General features: G+C 51.0%; 5 protein-coding genes and 3 pseudogenes across 5 annotated transcripts; all 8 read left to right on the forward strand.

Moving 5' to 3' along the window:
• On the forward strand, nt 1–3,110 carry LOC147655246 (feather beta keratin-like). The gene is made up of 2 exons (XM_086876049.1): nt 1–2,420; nt 2,607–3,110. Exons 1-2 carry the CDS (start codon nt 2,217–2,219, stop codon nt 2,943–2,945), a joined length of 543 nt encoding a protein of 180 aa, XP_086732175.1. The 5' UTR covers nt 1–2,216; the 3' UTR covers nt 2,946–3,110.
• A 2,324-nt stretch (nt 3,111–5,434) lies between these two features.
• LOC111942983 (feather beta keratin pseudogene) lies at nt 5,435–5,743 on the forward strand (annotated as a pseudogene).
• A 2,941-nt stretch (nt 5,744–8,684) lies between these two features.
• Nucleotides 8,685–8,993, forward strand: LOC111942985 (feather beta keratin-like). Its single transcript, XM_023946045.2, has one exon. The coding sequence runs from the start codon at nt 8,685–8,687 to the stop codon at nt 8,991–8,993; it is 309 nt and encodes a 102-aa protein (XP_023801813.2).
• Nucleotides 8,994–11,920: 2,927 nt separating this feature from the next.
• On the forward strand, nt 11,921–12,229 carry LOC147655247 (feather beta keratin pseudogene; annotated as a pseudogene).
• A 2,852-nt stretch (nt 12,230–15,081) lies between these two features.
• On the forward strand, nt 15,082–15,390 carry LOC111942097 (feather beta keratin-like). Its single transcript, XM_023945292.2, has one exon. The coding sequence runs from the start codon at nt 15,082–15,084 to the stop codon at nt 15,388–15,390; it is 309 nt and encodes a 102-aa protein (XP_023801060.2).
• Nucleotides 15,391–18,302: 2,912 nt separating this feature from the next.
• LOC111942094 (feather beta keratin pseudogene) lies at nt 18,303–18,611 on the forward strand (annotated as a pseudogene).
• A 2,968-nt stretch (nt 18,612–21,579) lies between these two features.
• On the forward strand, nt 21,580–21,888 carry LOC111942061 (feather beta keratin-like). Its single transcript, XM_023945247.2, has one exon. It carries the CDS (start codon nt 21,580–21,582, stop codon nt 21,886–21,888), a length of 309 nt encoding a protein of 102 aa, XP_023801015.2.
• Nucleotides 21,889–24,719: 2,831 nt separating this feature from the next.
• LOC111942089 (feather beta keratin-like) lies at nt 24,720–25,046 on the forward strand. The gene has a single exon (XM_023945285.2). It carries the CDS (start codon nt 24,720–24,722, stop codon nt 25,044–25,046), a length of 327 nt encoding a protein of 108 aa, XP_023801053.2.
• The last annotated feature ends 532 nt before the right edge of the window (nt 25,047–25,578 follow it).

Raw genomic sequence — 25,578 nt, forward strand, 5'->3', positions numbered from 1 at the left:
AACAGTAACAACCAACACTGACACAGGAAACAGAGGAGAGGGAGGCACCTTCCAGAACATGACACAAGCCCATCACCTGATTCAACAAAGGCTTTGACACAACAATACTCTCTAGGGCACTGCTCTGCCAAAGTCACTCCATGACAGCTCGCACTCTGAAACATTCTCTTCCCAGCTGCACTCTTGAGTCCTCCCAGCAAGCAGAGCAAAAGCATCATGCAAATGAGCAGCAACTCCAGAGTGAAAATGCTCCCATCCCCCATCCTCAGGCAGCTTCAAGCAAGAGTAGGGTTAACAGGACTGTGGCCAGTGCAGTTTTGGACCTCCAAAAAAAATGGATCCCGTTCTCTCTTACATTCGGTGATTATCCAGACATTGAAAACTTCTTGCCTCCTTTGCCCAGGGAATTCCATCAATTGTCATTTGTGCACCTGCCCCCTTTTCCTTCATGTGGGCACTGCTGAGAACAGCTGGGCCCTCACAAACTCCTGACATCCCCCTGCCCATCCTTGTCTCTTCAGAATCCCAGCTCTCTCAGTCTCTCCTCTAGCAAACATTCTCCAGCCCTGGCATTATCTGGTGGCCCTCAGCTTGACTTCCACCCACTTTTGTGCTTCTTCACCTGCGGAGACCAGAACCATCCACACTACTCCACATGGGATCTCACCAGCGCTCTAAAGAGAGGAACAGCCACCTTTCCCAACATCTTCATGGCAATAATTTCCTGATTTTGTCTTAGACACTGGGGACATCCTTTGAAGTAAAGCTCCACTGTCATCTTGGGATCACCAGCTGCTTTCCAGCCTCTCAGCCCCAAGCATGACCTGAGGCCCAATGTCATTCCTGCCCACATGCAGAACTTCACATTCTACACTCTTGAAATTCAGGAGATTCCTTTCTCCTCTAGACTCCAGATGCATCTGACTGGCAGCACAGCCAAGAGATGCCTCAGACACTCCACCATCCACCAACTTGCGGAGGAGGCAACTCTCCCACTGCCCACATGGAATGGAAGAGTCCAGGAGCTCACACCTGGCACAGATTCAAAGCCCAGACCAGCCCGACAGACCTGGGATAGTTTGGGGCTCCTCTTCACAACACACCCATGAACATAGAACCATGAGTTCCATCATGTTGACTCACTGATGACACTGCAACTCTCCAAATATTGATCACATCTTCAATCCCCTTTCACATGCACCATCAACACCAGACTTTGCTCTCAAACACTCACACTTTAAAAGAAGAATGACCGCAATGGAAGGGGCAGCTCCTCATGCACGACACAGTTGCAAAGCCCAGAGCAGCCTGACATAGATGTGATGGAATGGGGCCCCTCTTCACAACACAACCGAAAAACTAAACCACACTACTGCCACAAAATGACCTCACTGATGACACCCTTGATTTTCGTTGGCTTTTGTTGTATATTCTGGTTTTTCTGACACACATCTTCCAAGAAAATCCTCCCAAATAGCAACTCTCACTTAAAAGCTAATGCCAAGGTCAGATGGGCATGGCCTCAAGAGCAGGACATGACACTGCACAGCAGTGGTGAGGAACAAACTCCCCACATCATGATTCACAAGTTTTGCCAGAGAAAACCGATTTTAGTTTCCGTTTGCGTACCTCTACAGAGTAAAAAATTCAACCCTATGTTTCTCAAAAGTGAATATCTGCAGTTCCTCCAGCTGCTCCTCACATGTCTTCTTCTTATCCTGCGCCACTTTTAACTGCCCAGTTTCACTCAGAGCCCACCAATGGAAGCCCAGAACCTCACGAGCAGGGCTCAGCAGAGACCAGCACTGTGGATGAACCAACACAAGCCATAGCACGGCAGGGGAGGCGTCACAGGGATTGTTTTCCCATATCCAGCAGGAAAGACAAGGCACACAGTTGGGTTTAGAATGTCGGCAACAAGATAGGGAGGGAGAGGATGTGATGGAAGAGGAAATCGGTCACATCCAGAAGAGCCCCAAAGCCCAGAGGAGCCTGACTTGGACTATGGGGAATGAGGACCCTCTCCACAAGACACCCACAAACCACAGCACACCAGGGCCAGGGGGTGACCTCACTCATGACACCTCACTCTCCAAAGCTCTGCTCACGTCTACAGCCCTCCACAAAAAACATCATCATCAACAGCCTTTGGTCTCTAATACTTGCATTTAAAAGCTGCCGTCAAGGTCAGATGGACACGGACTCAAAAGAAGGACATGACACTGCAGAGTTGTGGGATGGAAAACACTCCCAACCACATGACCCATCATTCTGAGACAGCCAGGAAATGTTACCTGCAAAATGCCCCAAGGCCAAGGGACAAGGTGGTCCCACCCCTTCAGAACCAACATAAAAGCCAGCCAAGCACCTCTGTCCCTCACACACTCCACCTCACGCCTTCATCTCCTGCTGACAACCAGGTGAGCCTAAAACCCCTGAGCCTCCTGCTCCTGCACCCCTCTCTACCTGCATGCTCAGCTCCAGCCTCAGCAGCCCTCACGCCTCCCCACAGCCCCACAACAGCCTCCACACTCTCTCAACATGCTGACATATCTCCACCCCTTGCACCCTGCACCCCTGTCCTTTCTCACTCCCCTCTCTTCCAGGAATCCTCTATACCACACCACACCACACCCATGGCCTGCAACAACATCTGCCGTCCCTGCGGACCCACCCCACTGGCCAACAGCTGCAACGAGCCCTGTGCCCTGCAATGCCAGAACTCCAGTGTCATCATCAACCCTTCCCCTGTGCTGGTCACCATGCCAGGACCCATCATGACCTCCTTCCCCCAGAACACCGTCGTCGGATCCACCTCCTCGGCTGCCGTTGGTAGCGAACTCAATGCCCAGGGACAGCCCATCTCTGGTGGCTTTGGCTTTGGCCTTGGCTATGGGCTGGGAGGCCTGGGCTGCTATGGCAGAAGGGGTGGCTACATCTGCTAAGGGACCTTGGCACCACCCCTGACACCACCAGCTCGTTGCATTGACAACATCTCCTGCAAGCCAAGCACCTGGGCTGATGGTCAGCCGACTTTCTTCCTCACACCCAATTCCTTCAGCTTCTTCTTTCTCATCATTCTTTCACTTCAATAAATTCTTCTTGCATCAGAACCTGAGTTGCCTCCTTGTCTTTTTGGAATTCCAATGATCTCACATCCTCACGGCGTGTAATGCCAGCATTCAACCATTATGATGGATATAAAAGGATGAAAGAACCGTTCTTAGCAAATACCTCCCCACCAGTAACAACCAACACGGACACAGGAAACAGAGGACAAGGGGGGACCTTCCAGAACAGGACACAAGCCCATCACCTGATACACCAAAGACCTTGACACAACAATTCTCTCCTGGGAACTGCTCTGCCAAAGGTCACTCCATGCCAGCACACACTTAGAAACATTCTCTTCCCAGCTGCACTCTTGAATCCTCCCAGGACACAGACCAATAACATCATACACTCTAAAGAGAGGAATGGCCACCTCTAACAACTTGATGGCAACTATTTTCAGAAATCTGTCTTGGACATTGCAGACATCATCTGAAGTAAAGCTCCACTGCGACTTTGTGATTTCTGTGCTCTCCACCAGCCGCTTTCCCGTCTCTCAGTACATGGTATGACCTGGGCCCAATGCCATTCCTGCCCACATGCAGAACATCACTTTTTCCACTCTTGAAATACAGAAAATTGCATTCAACTCTATACTCCAGATGCCTCTGACAGGTGGCAAAGCCAAGAGGTGCCTCAGACACTCCACTATCCACCAACTTGCTGAGGAGGCAACTCTCCCACTGCCCACATGGAATGGAAGAGTCCAGGAGCTCACACCTGGCACAGATTCAAAGCCCAGACCAGCCCGACAGACCTGGGATAGTTTGGGGCTCCTCTTCACAACACACGCATGAACATAGAACCATGAGTTCCATGATGTTGACTCACTGATGACACTGCACCTCTCCAAATATTGGTCACCTCTTCAATCCCCTTTCACATGAACCATCAACACCAGACTTTGCTCTCAAACACTCACACTTTAAAAGAAGAATGACCGCAATGGAAGGGGCAGCTCCTCATGCACGGTACAGTTGCAAAGCCCAGACCAGCCTGACATAGCTGTGATGGAATGGGGCCCCTCTTCACAACACACCCACAAACTAAACCACACTACTGCCACAAAATGACCTCACTGATGACACCCTTACCTTTACTCGGCTTTTGTTGTATATTCTGGTTTTTCTGACACACATCTTCCAAGAAAATCCTCCCAAATAGCCACTCTCACTTAAAAGCTAATGCCAAGGTCAGATGGGCATGGCCTCAAGAGCAGGACATGAAACTGTACAGCAGTGGTGAGGAACAAACTCCCCACATCATGATTCACAAGTTCTGCCAGAGAAAACCGATTTTAGTTTCCGTTTGCGTACCTCTACAGAGTAAAAAATTCAACCCTAGTTTTCTCAAAAGTGAATATCTACAGTTCCTCCAGCTGCACCTCACATGTCTTCTTCTTATCCTGCGCCACTTTTAACTTCCAAATTTCACTCAGAGCCCACCAATGGAACCCCAGAACCGCATGAGCAGGGCTCAGCAGAGACCAGCACTGTGGATGAACCAACACAAGCCATAGCACGGCAGGGGAGGCGCCACAGGGATTGTTTTCCCATATCCAGCAGGAAAGACAAGGCACACTGTTGGGTTTAGAATGTCGGCAACAAGATAGGGAGGGAGAGGATGTGATGGAAGAGGAAATCGGTCACCTCCAGAAGAGCCCCAAAGCCCAGAGGAGCCTGACTTGGCTTTTGGGGAATGAGGACCCTCTCCACAAGACACCCACAAACCACAGCACACCAGGGCCATGGGGTGACCTCACTCATGACACCTCACTCTCCAAAGCTCTGCTCACGTCTACAGCCCTCCACAAAAAACATCATCATCAACAGCCTTTGGTCTCTAATACTTGCATTTAAAAGCTGCCGTCAAGGTCAGATGGACACAGACTCAAAAGCAGGACATGACAGTGCAGAGTTGTGGGATGGAAAACACTCCCCACCACATGACCCATCATTCTGAGACAGCCAGGAACTGCAGCCTGTAAAATGCCCCAAGGCCGCAGGACAAGGTAGTCCCACCCCTCCAGAACCAACATAAAAGCCGGCCCAGTGCCTCTGTCCCTCACACACTTCTCCTCACAGCTTCTGCTCCTGCTGACAACCAGGTGAGCCTAAAACCCCTGATCCTCCTGCCCCTGAACCCCTGGCCTCTCCCTGCCAGCAATCTCAGCACCAGCCTCAGCAGCTCTCATACCTCCCCACAGCCCCACAACAGCCTCCTCATACCTCCCTCTTTCTCTCCTGCATCACCACCGTTTCCACCCCCACACCCCTGCCCAGCCTCACTCCCTTCTCTTCCAGGGACCCTCCACACCACACCCATGGCCTGCTACAACTCCTGCCGTCCCTGCGGACCCACCCCACTGGCCAACAGCTGCAACGAGCCCTGTGCCCTGCAATGCCAGAACTCCAGCGTCATCATCAACCCTTCCCCTGTGCTGGTCACCATGCCAGGACCCATCATGACCTCCTTCCCCCAGAACACCGTCGTCGGATCCACCTCCTCGGCTGCCGTTGGTAGCGAACTCAATGCCCAGGGACAGCCCATCTCTGGTGGCTTTGGCTTTGGCCTTGGCTATGGGCTGGGAGGCCTGGGCTGCTATGGCAGAAGGGGTGGCTACATCTGCTAAGGGATCTCGGCACCACCTCTGACACCACCAGCTTGTTGCATTGACAACATCTCCTGCAAGCCAAGCACCTGGGCTGATGGTCAGCCGACTTTCTTCCTCACACCCAATTCCTTCAGCTTCTTCTTTCTCATCATTCTAGTACTTCAATAAATTCTTCTTGCATCAGAACCTGAGTTGCCTCCTTGTTTTTTTGGAATTCCAATGATCTCACATCCTCACGGTGTGTAATGCCAGCACTCAACCATTATGATGGATATAAAAGGAGGGAAGAACCGTTCTTAGCAAATACCTCCCCACTCGTAACAACCAACACGGACACAGGAAACAGAGGACAAGGGGGGGCCTTCCAGAACATGACACAAGCCCATCACCTGATACAACAAAGGCTTTGAAACAACAATTTTCTTCTGTGCACTGCTCTGCCAAAATCACTCCATGCTAGCATGCAGTTTGAAACATTTTCTTCTCAGCAGCACTCTTGTGTCCTCCCAGCAAACAGGGCAATAACATCATGCACTTGGGCAGCATCTGCAGAGCGCATATGATTCCAGCCCTCTTCCTCAAGCACCCTCAAGTAAGAGCAGGTTTTCCAGGACTGTGGCCAGTGCAGTTTTGGACATTGAAGAAAAGAGACCCTGTTGTCTCTTACACTCTGTGACCATCCACACACTGAAATATTCTTGCCTCCTTTGCCCAGGGAATTCCATCCACTTTCAATTTTGCTTTTGCCCTCTTTCATTTAAGATATGCCCTGCTGAGAACAGCAGGGCTCTCACAAATTCCTGACATCCCCCTGCCCATCTTTGTCTCTTCAGGATCCCAGCTCTCTCAGTCTCTTCTCTAGCAAACATTCTCCAGCCCTTCCACTCTCTGGTGGCCACCAAACGGTCTTCCTTCACCACCCACTTTTGTGCTTCATCACCTGTGGAGGTCTGAACTGTCCACACCACTCCACATGGGATCTACCCAAAGCTCTAAAGAGAGGAACAGCCACTTCTCTCAAATTCATGACAAGTTTCAGAATTCTGTCTTGGAGGATGGCTGACATCCTTTGAAATAAAGCTGCACTGTGACCTTGTGATTTCTGTGTTCTCCAACAGCTGCTTTCCACTCTCTCGGTCAACAGCATGAACCAGAGCACAATGCCATTTCTGCCCAGATGCAGAACTTCACCTATTCTAATCTTGAAATGCAGGAGATTCCTTTCACCATGAGACCCCAGACACATCTGACTGGTGGAATGACCAAGTGGTGCCTCAGCCACTCCACCATCCGCCAGCTTGCTGAGGAGGCAACTCTCCCACTGCCCACATGGAACAGAAGAGTCCAGGGGCTCACACCTGGCACAGATTCATGGCTCAGACCAGCCTGACCAACCTGGGATAGTTTGGGGCCCCTCTTCACAACACATCCATAAACCCATAATCATGAGTTCCATCATGTTGATCTCACTGATGACAACGCACCTCTCCAAATATTGGTCACATCTTCAGTCCTCATTGACACTCACCATCAACACCAGACTTTGCTCTCAAACACTCACACTGTAAAGGAAGAAAGACAGCAGTGGAAGGGGCAGCTCCTCATGCACGGCACAGTTGCAAAGCCCAGAACAGCCTGACATGGCTGCAATGGAATGGGGCCCCTCTTCACAACACACCCACAAACTAAACCACACTACTGCCACAAAATGACCAACTAACGACACACTCACTTTTATTCGGGGTTTGTTGTATATTCTGGTTTCTCTGAAATGCACCTTACGAGCAAACCCTCCCAAATAGCAACTCTCACTTAAAAGCTGCCAACAAGGTCAGATGGACATGGCCTCAAGAGCAGGACATGACACTGTACAGCTGTGGTGAGGCAAACACTCCCCACATCATGATTCACAAATCTAAGCTAGTCAAAACTAAGGTTACAATTTCCTTAAAGGTTCCAATAGAGAATAACAAGTTCAACCCCGTTTTTCTCAAAAGTGAGTATCTGCTGTTCCTCCAACTGCTCCTCACATGTCATCTTCCTATCCTTCACCATTTTACTCTGCCCATTTTCACTCAGTGCCCACCAATGGAATCGCTCAGTCTGACCTTGCAGGGCTCAAATGAGACCCTCGCCATCGATGAACCAACACAAGCCATTGGACAGCCGGGGAGGCGTCAAAGGGATTGTTTTCCCATATCCAGCAGGAAAAGCCTGGCATATAGATGGGTTTAGATTGTTCCCAACAGGATAGGGAGGGAGAGGATGCAATGGAAGAGGACATCTGTCACTCCCAATGAGCCCCAAAGGCCAGAGGAGCCTGACTTGGCTTTTGGGGAATGAGGACCCTCTCCACAAGACACCCACAAACCGCAGCACACCAGGGCCATGGGGTGACCTCACTCATGACACCTCACTCTCCAACGCTCTGGTCACATCTACAGCCCTCCACAAAAAACATCATCATCTACAGCCTTTGGTCTCTAATACTTGCATTTAAAAGCTGACGCCAAGGTCGGATGGAAACAGACTCAAAAGCAGGACATGACAGTGCAGAGTTGTGGGATGGAAAACACTCCCCACCACATGACCCATCATTCTGAGACAGCCAGGAAATGTTACCTGCAAAATGTCCCAAGGCCAAGGGACAAGGCTGTCCCACCCCTTCAGAACCAACATAAAAGCCAGCCAAGCACCTCTGTCCCTCACACACTCCACCTCACGCCTTCATCTCCTGCTGACAACCAGGTGAGCCTCAAACCCCTGAGCCTCCTGCTCCTGCACCCCCCTCTACCTGCATGCTCAGGCCCAGCCTCAGCAGCCCTCATGCCTCCTCACAGCTCCACAACAGCCTCCACACTCTCTCAACATGCTGACATATCTCCACTCCTTGCACCCTGCACCCCTGCCCTTTCTCACTCCCCTCTCTTCCAGGAATCCTCTATACCACACCACACCCATGGCCTGCAACAACATCTGCCGTCCCTGCGGACCCACCCCGCTGGCCAACAGCTGCAACGAGCCCTGTGCCCTGCAATGCCAGGATTCCCGTGTCATCATCAACCCTTCCCCTGTGCTGGTCACCATGCCAGGACCCATCATGACCTCCTTTCCCCAGAACACCGTCGTCGGATCCACCTCCTCGGCTGCCGTTGGCAGTGAACTCAATGCCCAGGGACAGCCCATCTCTGGTGGCTTTGGCTTCGGCCTTGGCTATGGTCTGGGAGGCCTGGGCTGCTATGGCAGAAGGGGTGGCTACATCTGCTAAGGGACCTTGGCACCACCTCTGACACCACCAGCTCGTTGCATTGACAACATCTCCTGCAAGCCAAGCACCTGGGCTGATGGTCAGCCGACTTTCTTCCTCACACCCAATTCCTTCAGCTTCTTCTTTCTCATCATTCTAGTACTTCAATAAATTCTTCTTGCATCAGAACCTGAGTTGCCTCCTTGTTTTTTTGGAATTCCAATGATCTCACATCCTCACGGTGTGTAATGCCAGCACTCAACCATTATGATGGATATAAAAGGAGGAAAGAACCGTTCTTAGCAAATACCTCCCCACCAGTAACAACCAACACTGACACAGGAAACAGAGGAGAGGGAGGCACCTTGCAGAACATGACACAAGCCCATCACCTGATTCAACAAAGGCTTTGACACAACAATTCTCTCTAGGGCACTGCTCTGCCAAAGTCACTCCATGACAGCTCGCACTCTGAAACATTCTCTTCCCAGCTGCACTCTTGAGTCCTCCCAGCAAACAGAGCAAAAGCATCATGCAAATGAGCAGCAACTCCAGAGAGAAAATGCTCCCATCCCCCATCCTCAGGCAGCTTCAAGCAAGAGTAGGGTTAACAGGACTGTGGCCAGTGCAGTTTTGGACCTCCAAAAAAAATGGATCCCGTTCTCTCTTACATTCGGTGATTATCCAGACATTGAAAACTTCTTGCCTCCTTTGCCCAGGGAATTCCATCAATTGTCATTTGTGCACCTGCCCCCTTTTCCTTCATGTGGGCACTGCTGAGAACAGCTGGGCCCTCACAAACTCCTGACATCCCCCTGCCCATCCTTGTCTCTTCAGAATCCCAGCTCTCTCAGTCTCTCCTCTAGCAAACATTCTCCAGCCCTGGCATTATCTGGTGGCCCTCAGCTTGACTTCCACCCACTTTTGTGCTTCTTCACCTGCGGAGACCAGAACCATCCACACTACTCCACATGGGATCTCACCAGCACTCTAAAGAGAGGAACAGCCACCTTTCCCAACATCTTCATGGCAAAAATTTCCAGATTTTGTCTTAGACACTGGGGACATCCTTTGAAGAAAAGCTCCACTGTCATCTTGGGATCACCAGCTGCTTTCCAGCCTCTCAGCCCCAAGCATGACCTGAGGCCCAATGTCATTCCTGCCCACATGCAGAACTTCACATTCTACACTCTTGAAATTCAGGAGATTCCTTTCTCCTCTAGACTCCAGATGCATCTGACTGGCAGCACAGCCAAGAGATGCCTCAGACACTCCACCATCCACCAACTTGCGGAGGAGGCAACTCTCCCACTGCCCACATGGAATGGAAGAGTCCAGGAGCTCACACCTGGCACAGATTCAAAGCCCAGACCAGCCCGACAGACCTGGGATAGTTTGGGGCTCCTCTTCACAACACACGCATGAACATAGAACCATGAGTTCCATGATGTTGACTCACTGATGACACTGCACCTCTCCAAATATTGGTCACCTCTTCAATCCCCTTTCACATGCACCATCAACACCAGACTTTGCTCTCAAACACTCACACTTTAAAAGAAGAATGACCGCAATGGAAGGGGCAGCTCCTCATGCACGGTACAGTTGCAAAGCCCAGACCAGCCTGACATGGCTGTGATGGAATGGGGCCCCTCTTCACAACACACCCACAAACTAAACCACACTACTGCCACAAAATGACCTCACTGATGACACCCTTACTTTTACTCGGCTTTTGTTGTATATTCTGGTTTTTCTGACACACATCTTCCAAGAAAATCCTCCCAAATAGCAACTCTCACTTAAAAGCTAATGCCAAGGTCAGATGGAAATGGCCTCAAAAGCAGGACATGACACTGTACAGCTGTGGTGAGGAACAAACTCCCCACATCATGATTCACAAGTTTTGCCAGAGAAAACCGACATTAGTCTCCATTTGCGTACCTCTACAGAGTAAAAAATTCAACCCTAGTTTTCTCAAAAGTGAATATCTACAGTTCCTCCAGCTGCACCTCACATGTCTTCTTCTTATCCTGCGCCACTTTTAACTTCCAAATTTCACTCAGAGCCCACCAATGGAACCCCAGAACCGCACGAGCAGGGCTCAGCAGAGACCAGCACTGTGGATGAACCAACACAAGCCATTGGACAGCCGGGGAGGCGTCACAGCGATTGTTTTCCCATATCCAGTAGGAAAAGCCTGGCATATAGATGGGTTTAGATTGTTCCCAACAGGATAGGGAGGGAGAGGGTGTGATGGAAGGGGATATCCATTACCTCCAGAAGAGCCCCAAAGTCCAGAGGAGCCTGACTTGGCTTTTGGGGAATGAGGACCCTCTCCACAAGACACCCACAAACCACAGCACACCAGGGCCAGGGGGTGACCTCACTCATGACACCTCACTCTCCAAAGCTCTGCTCACGTCTACAGCCCTCCCCAAAAAAACATCATCATCAACAGCCTTTGGTCTCTAATACTTGCATTTAAAAGCTGCAGCCAAGGTCAGATGGACAGGGACTCAAAAGAAGGACATGACACTGCAGAGTTGTGGGATGGAAAACACTCCCAACCACATGACCCATCATTCTGAGACAGCCAGGAAATGTTACCTGCAAAATGCCCCAAGGCCAAGGGACAAGGTGGTCCCACCCCTCCAGAACCAGCATAAAAGCCAGCCCAGAGTCTCTGTCCCTCACACACTTCTCCTCACGACTTCTGCTCCTGTTGACAACCAGGTGAGAATCAAACCCATGAGCCTCCTGCTCCTGCACCCCTGGGGCCTCTCTTCGAGCATGCTTGGCCCCAGACTCAGCAGCCTATACACCTCTCCACAGCCCAAGAACAGCCTCCACACTCTCTCAACATGCTAACACATCTCTACCCCTTGCATCCCTCACCCCTGCCCTGCCTCATCCCCTCTCTTCCAGGGACCCTACACACCACACCCATGGCCTGCTATGACTCCTGCCGTCCCTGCGGACCCACCCCACTGGCCAACAGCTGCAATGAGCCCTGTGCCCTGCAATGCCAGAACTCCAGCGTCATCATCAACCCTTCCCCTGTGCTGGTCACCATGCCAGGACCCATCATGACCTCCTTCCCCCAGAACACCGTCGTCGGATCCACCTCCTCGGCTGCCGTTGGTAGCGAACTCAATGCCCAGGGACAGCCCATCTCTGGTGGCTTTGGCTTTGGCCTTGGCTATGGGCTGGGAGGCCTGGGTTGCTATGGCAGAAGGGGTGGCTACATCTGCTAAGGGACCTCAGCACCACCTCTGACACCACCAGCTCGTTGCATTGACAATATCTCCTGCAAGAAGCACCTGGGCTGATGGTCAGCCAACTTTCTTCCTCACACCCAATTCCTTCAGCTTCTTCTTTCTCATCATTCTTTCACTTCAATAAATTCGCCTTGCATCAGAACCTGAGTTGCCTCCTTGTTTTTTTGGAATTCCAATGATCTCACATCCTCACGGTGTGTAATGCCAGCACTCAACTATTATGATGGATATAAAAGGAGGAAAGACTCATTCTTAGTAAATATCTCCCCAATAGTAACAACCGACACGGACACAGGAAATAGAGGAGAGAGGGAACCTTCCAGAACATGACACAAAGCCCATCACCTGATACACCAAAGGCTTTGACACAATTCCCTTCTGTGCACTGCTCTGCCAAAGTCACTCCATGACAGCTCGCACTTTGAAACATTCTCTTCCCAGCTGCACTCGAGTCCTCCCAGCAAGCAGAGCAATAACATCATGCAAATGAGCAGCAACTCCAGTGCGTAAATGCTCCCATCCCCCATCCTCAGGCAGCCTCAAGCAAGAGTAGGGTTAACAGGACTGTGGCCAGTGCAGTTTTGGACCTCCAAAAAAAATGGATCCCGTTCTCTCTTACATTCGGTGATTATCCACAGACATTGAAAACTTCTTGCCTCCTTTGCCCAGGGAATTGCATCCATTTTCATTTCAGCCCCTGCCCCCTTTTCCTTCATGTGAGCAGTGCTGAGAACAGCTGGGCTCTCACAAACTCCTGACATCCCCCTGCCCATCCTTGACTCTTCAGAAACCCAGCACTTTTGTGCTTCTTCGCCTATGGAGGTCTGAACTGTCCACACCACTCCACATGGGATCTACCCAGTGCTCTAAAGAGAGGAACGGCCACCTCTAACAAGTTCATGGCAACAATTTCCAGAATTCGGTCTTAGAAACAGGAGATATCTTTTGAAGAAAATCTCCACTGAGAGCTTCTGGTTTCTTTATTCTCCAGCAGACACTTTCCAGCCTCTCAATCCACAGCACGAACTGGGGCCCAATCCCATTCCTGTCCAGATGCAGAACTTCACACTTTCCACTCTTGAAATGCAGGGGATTCCATTCACCCTTTGACTCCAGACACATCTGACTGGTGGAATGACCAAGTGGTGCCTCAGACACTCCACCATCTGCCAACTTGCTGAGGAGGCAACTCTCCCACTGCCCACATGGAATGGAAGACTCCAGGTGCTCATACCTGGCACAGATGCAAAGCCTGAACCAGCCTCACCGACCTGGGATAGTTTGGGGCCTCTCTCCACAACACACAGATAAAACCAAAAACGTCAGTTGCACACATTGACCTCACTGATGACACTGCACCTCTCCGAATATTGGTCATGACTTAAGTCCCCTTTGACACCCATCATCAACACCAGACTTGGCTCTCAAACACTCACACTTTAAAGGAAAAATTACCTCAATGGAAACGGGCAGCTCCTCATTCATGGCACAGCTGCAAAGCCCAGACCAGCCTGACATGGCTGCGAAGGAATGGGGCCCCTCTGCACAACACACCCACAAACTAAACCACACTACTGCCACAAAATGACCTCCATGATGACACACTTACTTTTACTCGGGTTTTGTTGTATATTCTGGTTTCTCTGACATGCACCTTACGAGCAAACCCTCCCAAATAGCAACTCTCACTTAAAAGCTGCCAACAAAGTCGGATGGACATTGCCTTAAGAGCAGGAAATGACAGTGAAGCATTGTGGTGAGAAAGACGCTCCCCACATGACAAAACACAAACCAATGCTAGTCAAAACCAAAATTACAATTTCTGGTCAGGCACCTGTGAGGAGTAACAGGTTCGACCCTCTTTTTCTCTAAAGTTAATGTCTACAGTTCCTCCAAGAGCTCCTCACATGTCTTCTGATCCTGCACCACTTTCCCTTACTAGATTTCACTCAGAGCCCACCAATGGGATCCCTCAGTTTGACTTAGCAGGGTCCAAACGAGACCCTCGCCATGGAAGAACCAACACAAGCCATTGGACAGCAGGGGAGGCGTCACAGGGATTGTTTTCCCATATCCAGCAGGAAAGACAAGGCATAAAGACAGGATTAGAAAGTTGGCAACAGGATAGGGAGGGAGAGAATGTCATGGAAGGGGACATCTGTCACTCCCAGAAGAGCCCCAAAGCCCAGAGGAGCTTGACTTGGCTTTTGGGGAATGAGGACCCTCTCCACAAGACACCTACAAACCACAGCACACCAGGGCCATGGGGTGACTGATCACACCTCACTCTCCAAAGCTCTGCTCACGTCTACAGCCCTCCACAAAAAACATCATCATCAACAGCCTTTGGTCTCTAATACTTGCATTTAAAAGCTGCCGTCAAGGTCAGATGGACACGGACTCAAAAGCAGGACATGACAGTGCAGAGTTGTGGGATGGAAAACACTCCCCACCACATGATCCATCATTCTGAGACAGCCAGGAACTGAAGCCTGTGAAATGCCCCAAGGCCAAGGGACAAGGCTGTCCCACCCCTTCAGAACCAACATAAAAGCCAGCCAAGCACCTCTGTCCCTCACACACATCTCCTCACACCTTCTGCTCCTGCTGACAACCAGGTGAGCCTCAAACCCCTGATTCTCCTTCTCCTGCACCCCTGGGCCCTCTCTTCCAGCACACTAAGCCCCAGCCTCAGCAGCCCTCACGCCTTCTCACAGCCCCACAACAGCCTCCACACTCTCTCAACCTGCTGACACATCTCCCCTTGCACCCCGCACTCCTGTCCTTTCTCACTCCCCTCTCTTCCAGGAATCCTCCACACCACAACCATGGCCTGCTACAACTCCTGCCGTCCCTGCGGATCCACCCCGCTGGCCAACAGCTGCAACGAGCCCTGTGCCCTGCAATGCCAGGATTCCCGTGTCATCATCAACCCTTCCCCTGTGTTGGTCACCATGCCAGGACCCATCATGACCTCCTTCCCCCAGAACACCGTCGTCGGATCCACCTCCTCAGCTGCCGTTGGCAGCGAACTCAATGCCCAGGGACAGCCCATCTCGGGTGGCTTTGGCTTTGGCCTTGGCTATGGGCTGGGAGGCCTGGGCTGCTATGGCAAAAGGGGTGGTTACATCTGCTAAGGGACTTCAGCATCACTCTTGACACCACCAGCTCAGTGTGGTGACAATATCTCCTGCAAGAAGCACCTGGGCTGATGGTCGCTCTAATGGTACCTCACACCCAATTCCTTCAGCTTCTTCTTTCCCATCATTCTTTCACTTCAATAAATTCTTCTCGCATCAAAACCTGAGTTGCCTCCTCTTTTTTTGGAATTCCAATGATCTCACATCCTCACGATGAGCAATGCCAGCACTCAAGCATTATGACGGATATAAAAAGAGGAAAGGATGGTTCTTAGTAAATATCTCCCCAATAGTAACAACCGACACGGACACAGGAAATAGAGGAGAGAGGGAACCTTCCAGAACATGACACAAGCCCATCACCTGATACACCAAAGGCTTTGACACAACAATTCTCTCCTGGGCACTGCTCTGCCAAAATCACTCCATGCCAGCACACACTTGAAATATTCTCTTCCCAGCTGCACTCTTGAGTCCTCCCAGCAAACAGGGCAATAACATCACGCACTTGGGCAGCAACTCCAGAGGGCAAATGCTTCCATCCCCCTTGCTCAGGCAGGCCCAGCAAGAGTAGGGTTTCCAGGACTGAGGCCAGTTCTGTTTTGGACATCAAATGAAATGAACCTCATTGTCTCTTACGCTCTGTGACCATACACACACACTGAAAAATTCTTGGCTCCTTTGCCAAGGGAATTCCATCCATTATCATTTTGCACCTGCTCCCAGTTTTCCTCCATGCAGGCACTGCTGAGAACAGCTGGGCTCTCACAAACTCCTGACGTTCCCCTGCCCATCCTTGTCTCCTCAGAATCCTAGCTCTCTCAGTCTCTCCTCTAGCAAACATTCTCCAGCCCTTGCATATTTGGTGGCCCTCAACCAGTCTTTGTTCACCATCCACGTTTGTGCTTCTTCACCTGTGGAGGCCAGAACTGTCCACACCACTCCACATGGGATCTCACCAGGTCTCTAAGGAAAGGAACGGCCACCTCTAACAACTTCATGGCAACAATTTCCAGAATTCGGTCTTAGAAATGGAGGATGTCCTTTGAAGAAAAGCTCCACTGAGACCTTCTGGTTTCTTTATTCTCCAGCAGCCAATTTCCAGCCTCTCAATCCACAGCACGAACTGGGGCCCAATCCCATTCCTGTCCAGATGCAGAACTTCACACTTTCCACTCTTGAAATGCAGGGGATTCCATTCACCCTTTGACTCCAGACACATCTGACTGGTGGAATGACCAAGTGGTGCCTCAGACACTCCACCATCTGCCAGCTTGCTGAGGAGGCAACTCTCCCACTGCTCACATGGAATGGAAGACTCCAGGTGCTCATACCTGGCACAGATGCAAAGCCTGAACCAGCCTCACCGACCTGGAGAGTTTGGGGCCTCTCTCCACAACACACAGATAAAACCAAAAACGTCAGTTGCACACGTTGACCTCACTGATGACACTGCACCTCTCCGAATATTGGTCATCAACACCAGACTTTGCTCTCAAACACTCACACTTTAAAAGAAGAACGACCGCAATGGAAGGGGCGGCTCCTCATGCACGGCACAGTTACAAAGCCCAGAGCAGCCTGACATGGCTGAGATGGAATGGGGCCCCTCCTCACAACACACCCACAATCTAAACCACACTGCTGCCACAAAATGACCTCACTGATGACACCCATACTTTTCCTAGGCTTTTCTTGTATATTCTGATTTCTCTGAAATGCACCATCCTAGCAAACCCTCCCAAATACCAACTCACACTTAAAAGCTGCCACCAAGGAAAAATGGACCCTACCTCAAGAGCAGGACATGAGACTGAAGAACTTTGGTGTGGAAAATGCTCCCCACATCACAACTCACAAACCAATGCTTGTCAAAACCAAAATTACAATTTCTGGTCAGGCACCTGTGAGGAGTAACAAGTTCAACCCTCATTTTCTCAAAAGTGCATTTCAGCAGTTCCTCCAACTGCTCCTCACAAGTCGTCTTCTTATTCTGCACCACATTTCATCTCCAGATTTCACTCAGAGCCCAGAAATGGAATGCCTCAGTCTGACCTTGCAGGGCTCAGCTGAGACCCTCGCTACGGATGAACCAACACAAGCCATCTGAGACAGCAGGGGAGGCGTCAAAGGGATTGTGTTCCCATATCCAGCAGGAAAGGCCTGGCATATAGCTGGATTTAGAATGTTGCCAACAGGATAGGAAGGGAGAGGATGTGATGGAAGAGGAAATCGGTCAACAGCAGAAGAGCCCCAAAGCCCAGAGGAGCTTGACTTGGCTTTTGGGGAATGAGGACCCTCTCCACAAGACACCCACAAACCACAGCACACCAGGGCCATGGGTGACTTCACTGATGACATCTCCCTGTCTAAAGCTCTGGTCATGTCCACAGCCCTCCACAAAAAACATCATCATCAACAGCCTTTAGTCTCTAATACTTGCATTTAAAAGCTGCCGTCAAGGTCAGATGGACACGGACTCAAAAGAAGGACATGACAGTGCAGAGTTGTGGGATGGAAAACACTCCCCACCACATGACCCATCATTCTGAGACAGCCAGGAAATGCTACCTGCAAAATGCCCCAAGGCCAAGGGACAAGGCTGTCCCACCCCTCCAGAACCAGCATAAAAGCCAGCCCAGAGTCTCTGTCCCTCACACACTTCTCCTCACGACTTCTGCTCCTGTTGACAACCAGGTGAGAATCAAACCCCTGAGCCTTCTGCTCCTGCAACCCTGGGCCCTCTCTTTGAGCATGCTTGGCCCCAGCCTCAGCAGCCTTCACACCTCTCCACAGCCCCACAACAGCCTCCACACTCTCTCAACATGCTAACACATCTCCACCCCTTGCATCCCTCACCCCTGCCCAGCCTCACCCCCTCTCTTCCAGGGACCCTCCACACCACACCCATGGCCTGCTACGACTCCTGCCGTCCCTGTGGACCCACCCCACTGGCCAACAGCTGCAACGAGCCCTGTGCCCTGCAATGCCAGAACTCCAGCGTCATCATCAACCCTTCCCCTGTGCTGGTCACCATGCCAGGACCCATCATGACCTCCTTCCCCCAGAACACCGTCGTCGGATCCACCTCCTCGGCTGCCGTTGGTAGCGAACTCAATGCCCAGGGACAGCCCATCTCTGGTGGCTTTGGCTTTGGCCTTGGCTACGGGCTGGGAGGCCTGGGCTGCTATGGCAGAAGGGGTGGCTACATCTGCTAAGGGACCTCAGCACCACCCCTGACACCCCAGCTTTCAGTTCTGGCAACAGCTCCTGCAAGCAAAGCACCTGGGCTGATGGTCAGTCTACTTGTACCTCACACCCAATTCCTTCAGCTTCTTCTTTCTCATCATTCTAGTACCTCAATAAATTTTTCTTGCATCAGAACCTGAGTTGCCTCCTCTTCTTTTGGAATTCCAGTGATCTCACATCCTCACGGCGTGTAATGCCAGCACTCAACCATTATGATGGATATAAAAGGATGAAAGGACGGTTCTTAGCAAATATCTCCCCACCAGTAACAACCAACACTGACACAGGAAACAGAGGACAAGGGGGGACCTTCCAGAACATGACACAAGCCCATCACCTGATACACCAAAGGCTTTGACACAACAATTCTCTCCTGGGCACTGTTCTGCCAAAATCACTCCATGCCAGCACACACTTGAAATATTCTCTTCCCAGCTGCACTCTTGAGTCCTCCCAGCAAACAGGGCATAACATCATGCACTTGGGCAGCATCTGCAGAGTGCATATGATTCCAGCCCCCTTCCTCAAGCAGCCTCAAGTAAGAGTAGGGTTTCCAGGACTGTGGCCAGTGCAGTTTTGGACATTGAAGAAAAGACACCCTGTTGTCTCTTACACTCTGTGAGCATCCACACACTGAAATATTCTTGCCTCCTTTGCCCAGGAAATTCCATCCACTTTCATTTTTGCTTTCGCCCTCTTTCATTTAAGATACGCATTGCTGAGAACAGCTGGGCCCTCACAAACTCATGACATCCCCCTGCCCATCTTTGTCTCTTCAGAATCCCAGCTCTCTCAGTCTCTCCTCTAGCAAACATTCTCCAGCCCTGGCACTATCTGGTGGCCCCCAAATGGTCTCTGGTGGCCACCAAACGGTCTTCCTTCACCACCCACTTTTGTGCTTCTTCACCTGTGGAGGTCTGAACTGTCCACACCACTCCACATGGGATCTCACCAGTGCTCTAAAGAGAGGAACAGCCACTTCTCTCAAATTCATGACAACAAGTTTCAGAATTCTGTCTTGGAGGATGGCTGACATCCTTTGAAATAAAGCTGCACTGTGACCTTGTGATTTCTGTGTTCTCCAACAGCTGCTTTCCACTCTCTCGGTCAACAGCATGATCCAGAGCCCAATGCCATTCCTGCCCAGATGCAGAATTTCACCTATTCTGATCTTGAAATGCAGGAGATTCCTTTCACCATGAGACCCCAGACACATCTGACTGGTGGAATGACCAAGTGGTGCCTCAGCCAGTCCACCATCTGCCAACTTGCTGAGGAGGCAACTCTCCCACTGCCCGCATGGAATGGAAGAGTCCAGGTGCTCACACCTGGCACAGATAGAAAGCCAGGAACAGCCTGGCCAACCTGGGATAGTTTGCGGCTCCACTTAACAACACATCCGTAAACCCATAACCATGAGTTCCATCATGTTGATCTCACTGATGACACTGCACCTCTCCAAATATTGGTCACGTCTTCAGTCCCCTTTGACACTCATCATCTTTGAAAACACCAGACTTTGCTCTCAAACACTCACACTTTAAAGGAAGAATGACCGCAATGGAAGGGGCAGCTCCTCATGCACGGCACAGCTGCAAAGCCCAGACCAGCCTGACATGGCTGCAGTGGAATGGGGCCCCTCTGTACAGCACACCCACAAACTAAACCACACTACTGCCACAAAATGACCTCCATGATGACACATGTACTTTTACTCGGCTTTTGTTGTATATTCTGGTTTCTCTGACATGCACCTTCCAAGCAAATCATCCCAAATAGCAACTCTCACTTAAAAGCAACTGCCAAAGTCAGATGGACATGACCTCAAGAGCAGGACATGACACTGTACAGCTGTGGTGAGGAAAACACTCCCCACATCATGATTCACAAATCTATGCTAGTCAAAACTAAGGTTAGAATTTCTTTTCAGGTTCCTGTAGGGAATAACAAGTTCAACCCCATTTTTCTCAAAAGTGAATATCTGCAGTGTCTCCAACTGCTCCTCACATGTCTTATTCTTATCCAACGCCACTTTACCCTACACATTTTCACTCAGTGCCCACCAATGGGACCCCTCAGTCTCACCTTGCAGGGCCCAAATGAGACCCTCTCTATGGATGAAACAACACAAGCCATTGGACAGCCGGGGAGGCGTCACAGGGATTGTTTTCCTATATCCAGTAGGAAAAGCCTGGCATAGAGCCGAATTTAGAAAGTTGCCAACAGGATAGGGAACGAGAGAATGAGATAGAAAAGGACATCTGTCACTCACAAAAGATCTCCAAAGCCTAGATGAACCTGACTTGGCTTTTGGGGAATGAGGACCCTCTCCACAAGACACCCACAAACCACAGCACACCAGGGCCATGGGGTGACTTCACTCATGACACCTCACTCGCCAAAGCTCTGGTCATGTCCACAGCCGTCCACAAAAAACATCATCATCAACAGCATTTGGTCTCTAATACTTGCATTTAAAAGCTGCCGTCAAGGTCAGATGGACACGGACTCAAAAGCAGGACATGACACTGCAGAGTTGTGGGATGGAAAACACTCCCCACCACATGACCCATCATTCTGAGACAGCCAGGAAATGTTACCTGCAAAATGCCCCAAGGCCACAGGACAAGGTTGTCCCACCCCTCCAGAACCAACATAAAAGCCAGCAAAGCACCTCTGTCCCTCACACACTTCTCCTCACGCCTTCTGCTCCTGCTGACAACCAGGTGAGCCTAAAACCCCTGAGCCTCCTGCTCCTGCACCTCATGCCCTTCTCTTCCTGCATGCTCAGCCCCAGCCTCAGCAGCCCTCACGCCTCCTCACAGCCCTAAAACAGCCACCACACTCTCTCAACCTGCTGACACATCTCCACCCCGCACCCCACACCCCTGTCCTTTCTCACTCCCCTCTCCTCCAGGAATCCTCTACACCACAACCATGGCCTGCAACAACCTCTGCCAACCCTGCGGACCCACCCCGCTGGCCAACAGCTGCAACGAGCCCTGTGCCCTGCAATGCCAGAACTCCAGCGTCATCATCAACCCTTCCCCTGTGTTGGTCACCATGCCAGGACCCATCATGACCTCCTTCCCCCAGAACACCGTCGTCGGATCCACCTCCTCGGCTGCCGTTGGTAGCGAACTCAATGCCCAGGGACAGCCCATCTCTGGTGGCTTTGGCTTTGGCCTTGGCTATGGACTGGGAGGCCTGGGCTGCTATGGCAGAAGGGGTGGCTACATCTGCTAAGGGACCTCGGCACCACCCCTGACATCACCAGCTCAGTGTGGTGACAATATCTCCTGCAAGAAGCACCTGGGCTGATGGTCGCTCTAATGGTACCTCACACCCAATTCCTTCAGCTTCCTCTTTCCCATCATTCTTTCATTTCAATAAATTTTCCTTGCATCAGAATCTGAGTTGCCTCCTCTTTTTTTTGGAATTCCAATGATCTCACATCATCATCATGTGCAATGCCAGCACTCAAACATTATGATGGACATAAAAGTAGGAAAGAACCATTCTTAGCAAATATCTCACCAACAGTAACAACCGACACGGACACAGGAAATAGAGGACAGGGGGACCTTCCAGAACAGGACACAAGCCCATCACCTGATACACCGAACACCTTGACACAACAATGTGTCTCTCCTGGGCACTGCTCTGCCAAAATCACACAATTATAGCACGCACTTGAAACATTCTCTTCCCAGCAGCACTCTTGAGTCTTCCCTGCAAACAGATCAATAACATCATGTTCTTGGGCAGCAACTCCAGAGTGCAAATGCTTCCATCCCCCTTGCTCAGGCAGTCCCAGCAAGAGTAGGGTTTCCAGGAGTGTGGCCAGTGCAGTTTTGGACATCATAGAAAAGGAACCCCATTGTTCATTACACTCTGTAGCCATGCACGCACACTGAAAAATTCTTGCTTCCTTTGCCCAGAGAATTCCATCCATTTTCATTTGTGCCCCTGCCCCCTTTTCCTCCATGCGGGCTCTGCTGAGAACAGGTTTTCTACCACAAACTCCTGACATCCCCCTGCCCATCCTTGTCTCCTCAGAATCCCAGCTCTCTCAGTCTCTCCTCTAGCAAACATTCTCCAGTCCTTGAATATTTGGTGGCCCTCAACTGGTCTTTTTTCACCCCCCACTTTTGTGCTTCTTTACCTGTGGGGGCCAGAACTGCCCACACCACTCCACATGGGATCTCACCAGTGCTCTAAAGAGATGGAACGGCCACCTCTAACAACTTCATGGCAACAGTTTTCAGAAATCTGCCTTGGACACTGGGGACATCCTTTGAAGTCAAGTTCTACTGCAACTTTGTGGTTTCAGTGCTCTCCACCAGCCGCTTTCCAGTCTATCAGTCCACAGCATGACCTGAGGCCCAATGCCATTTCTGCCCAGATACAGAACTTCACCTTTCCTGTTCTTGAAATACAGGAGGTTCCTTTCAGCCCTAGACTCCAGACTCCTCTGCCTGGCAGCACAGCCAAGTGTGACATCAGACACTCCACCATCTGCCAACTTGCTGACAACGCAACTCTCCCACTGCTCACATGGAATGGAAGACTACAGGTACTCACACCTGGCACAGATGCAGAGCCCAAAGCAGCCTGACTGTCCTTGGATAGTTTGGAGCCCCTCTTCACAACACATCTGTAAACCCATAACCATGAGTTCCATGGAGTGACCGCACTGATGACACCACACCTCTCCAAATATTGGTCACATCTTCAGTGCCTTTGACACTCACCATCAACACCAGACTTCGCTCTCAAACACTCACACTTTAAAGGAAGAATGACCACAATGGAAGGGGCAGCTCCTCATGCACGGCACAGTTGCAAAGCCCAGACCAGCCTGACATGGCTGAGATGGAATGGGGCCCCTCTTCACAACACACCCACAAACTAAACAATGCTACTGCCACAAAATGACTTCACTGATGACACCCTTACTTTTCCTCAGCTTTTGTTGTATAGTCTGTTTTTTTTGACATGTACCTTCTAAGAATATCCACCAAATACCGACTCACACTTAAAAGCTGCCACCAAGGACAGATGGGCACTGCCTCAAGAGCAGGACATGACACTGCAGAGTAGTGGGAAGGAAAATACTCCTCACATTACAATTCACAAGTCTTTGCCAGAGTAAACTGAAATTATGGTTTCCTTTCAGGTAACTGTAGAAGTTCAGCCCTCTTTTTCTCCAAAATTAATGTCTGCAGTTCCTCCAACTCCTCCTCACGTACCTTCTTTTTATCCTTTACCAGCTATGTATCAACCAACACAAGACCTTGGAGAATGCTCGTGTCATCCCTAAATCACAAGAACTGCTTTCCCATCTCCAGTGGGAAATGCCTGGAATACAGAGAGGTTTAGGAATTTCTCAACCTGGCAAGGTGACAGAAACTGTGATGGAAGGGGACACCTGTCACCCCCAGAAGATCTGCATAGCCCAAATGAGCCTGATGTGGCTGTTGCAGAAGAGCTTGGTGCTCTTCACCACACACCCACAAAACCATAGCACACCATAGCCCTGATGATGACATCCCGCCTCTCCAAAGCTCGGGTCACACGTCTCCAGCCCACTCAGATAAACAACATCAACAGCAGCCTTTGGTCTCTAATACCAGCATTTAAAAGCTGCCGCCAAGGTCATGGCCTCAAGAGTCAGACATGACACTGCAGAGTTGTGGGAAGGAAAACACTCCCCACCTCAGGACTCACCAGACCAGCAAATTGCCCTAAGGCCATGGGACAAGGCTGTCCCACCCCTCCAGGACCAGCATAAAAGCTGACCCAGAGCCTCTCTCCCTCACACACTTCTCCTCACACCTTCTCCTCCTGCTCCTGCTGACAACCAGGTAAGCCTCAAACCCCAGACCCTCCTGCTCCTGCACCCCTGGGCCCTCTCTTCCAGCATGCTCAGACTCAGCCTCAGCAGCCCTCATGCCTCCCCACAGCCCCACAACAGCCTCCACACTCCCTCACCCTCCTGCATCACTGCCCCTTGCACCCAGCATCGCCATCCTTTCTCACTCCCCTCTCTTCCAGGTCCCCTCTTCAACGCAACCATGGCCTGCAACAACCTCTGCCAACCCTGCGGACCCACCCCGCTGGCCAACAGCTGCAACGAGCCCTGTGCCCTGCAATGCCAGGATTCCCGTGTCATCATCGACCCTGCCCCTGTGCTGGTCACCATGCCAGGACCCATCATGACCTCCTTCCCCCAGAACACCGTCGTTGGATCCACCTCCTCGGCTGCTGTTGGTAGCGAGCTCAATGCCCAGGGACAGCCCATCTCTGGTGGCTTTGGCTTTGGCCTTGGCTATGGGCTGGGCTATGGCTACGGGCTGGGAGGCCTGGGCTGCTATGGCAGAAGGGGCGGCTACATCTGCTGAGGACCCTCAGCATTACCCCTGACACCATGATGTTGGGGTTCTGGCAAGGGTTCCTGCAAGCAATGCATCAGCTGGTGGCTGACCTACCTGAACCTCACATTGGATCCCTCCCACTTGCTGCTCCTGTTTCTTCATTCTTTTGCCTCAATAAAGTTTTCCTACGGCAAAGCCTCAGATGCCTCCTCTTCTTATGCCAGACTTCTGCAGCTACACCCAGCACAGATATTTTGCTCCCAGGATAAATAGCTGCAATCTCTGATACCATCTTCACTTTCAGAGAGGTACCAGGACCACCCACAGAAGGTCCCATTTTCTTGTCCCCTCTTCCTTCAAGGGCCTTGGCTTACCAGACTTTCCAGGTGATCACACCCCTTTCTGTGAGTTCCTCAGCTGACCCAGGTGATGGCCATTGTTGCATTGTCCATCTGGCTGCAGGGTCCCCATTCCACCTCCTTGGGAGTCTCCAGGCCAGGATCTCACCTTGTTATGAGGTATTCAAGTGATCCTCGATGGATATCCCCCTTTCCTTCCT

The sequence above is a fragment of the Cyanistes caeruleus genome, chromosome 1 (assembly GCF_971803275.1).
Source record: "Cyanistes caeruleus chromosome 1, bCyaCae1.hap1.1, whole genome shotgun sequence".
NCBI classification, from domain to species: Eukaryota; Metazoa; Chordata; class Aves; order Passeriformes; family Paridae; genus Cyanistes; species Cyanistes caeruleus.

Bases quoted from the DNA above. Each gene is read 5' to 3' on its own strand.
- LOC147655246 (XM_086876049.1), top strand. From the start codon at position 2,217: ATGACACTGCAGAGTTGTGGGATGGAAAACACTCCCAACCACATGACC. The intron at 2,421-2,606 runs GTGAGCCTAAAA...CCTCTCTTCCAG, and splicing joins CATCTCCTGCTGACAACCAG to GAATCCTCTATACCACACCA.
- LOC111942985 (XM_023946045.2), top strand. From the start codon at position 8,685: ATGGCCTGCAACAACATCTGCCGTCCCTGCGGACCCACCCCGCTGGCC.
- LOC111942097 (XM_023945292.2), top strand. From the start codon at position 15,082: ATGGCCTGCTACAACTCCTGCCGTCCCTGCGGATCCACCCCGCTGGCC.
- LOC111942061 (XM_023945247.2), top strand. From the start codon at position 21,580: ATGGCCTGCAACAACCTCTGCCAACCCTGCGGACCCACCCCGCTGGCC.
- LOC111942089 (XM_023945285.2), top strand. From the start codon at position 24,720: ATGGCCTGCAACAACCTCTGCCAACCCTGCGGACCCACCCCGCTGGCC.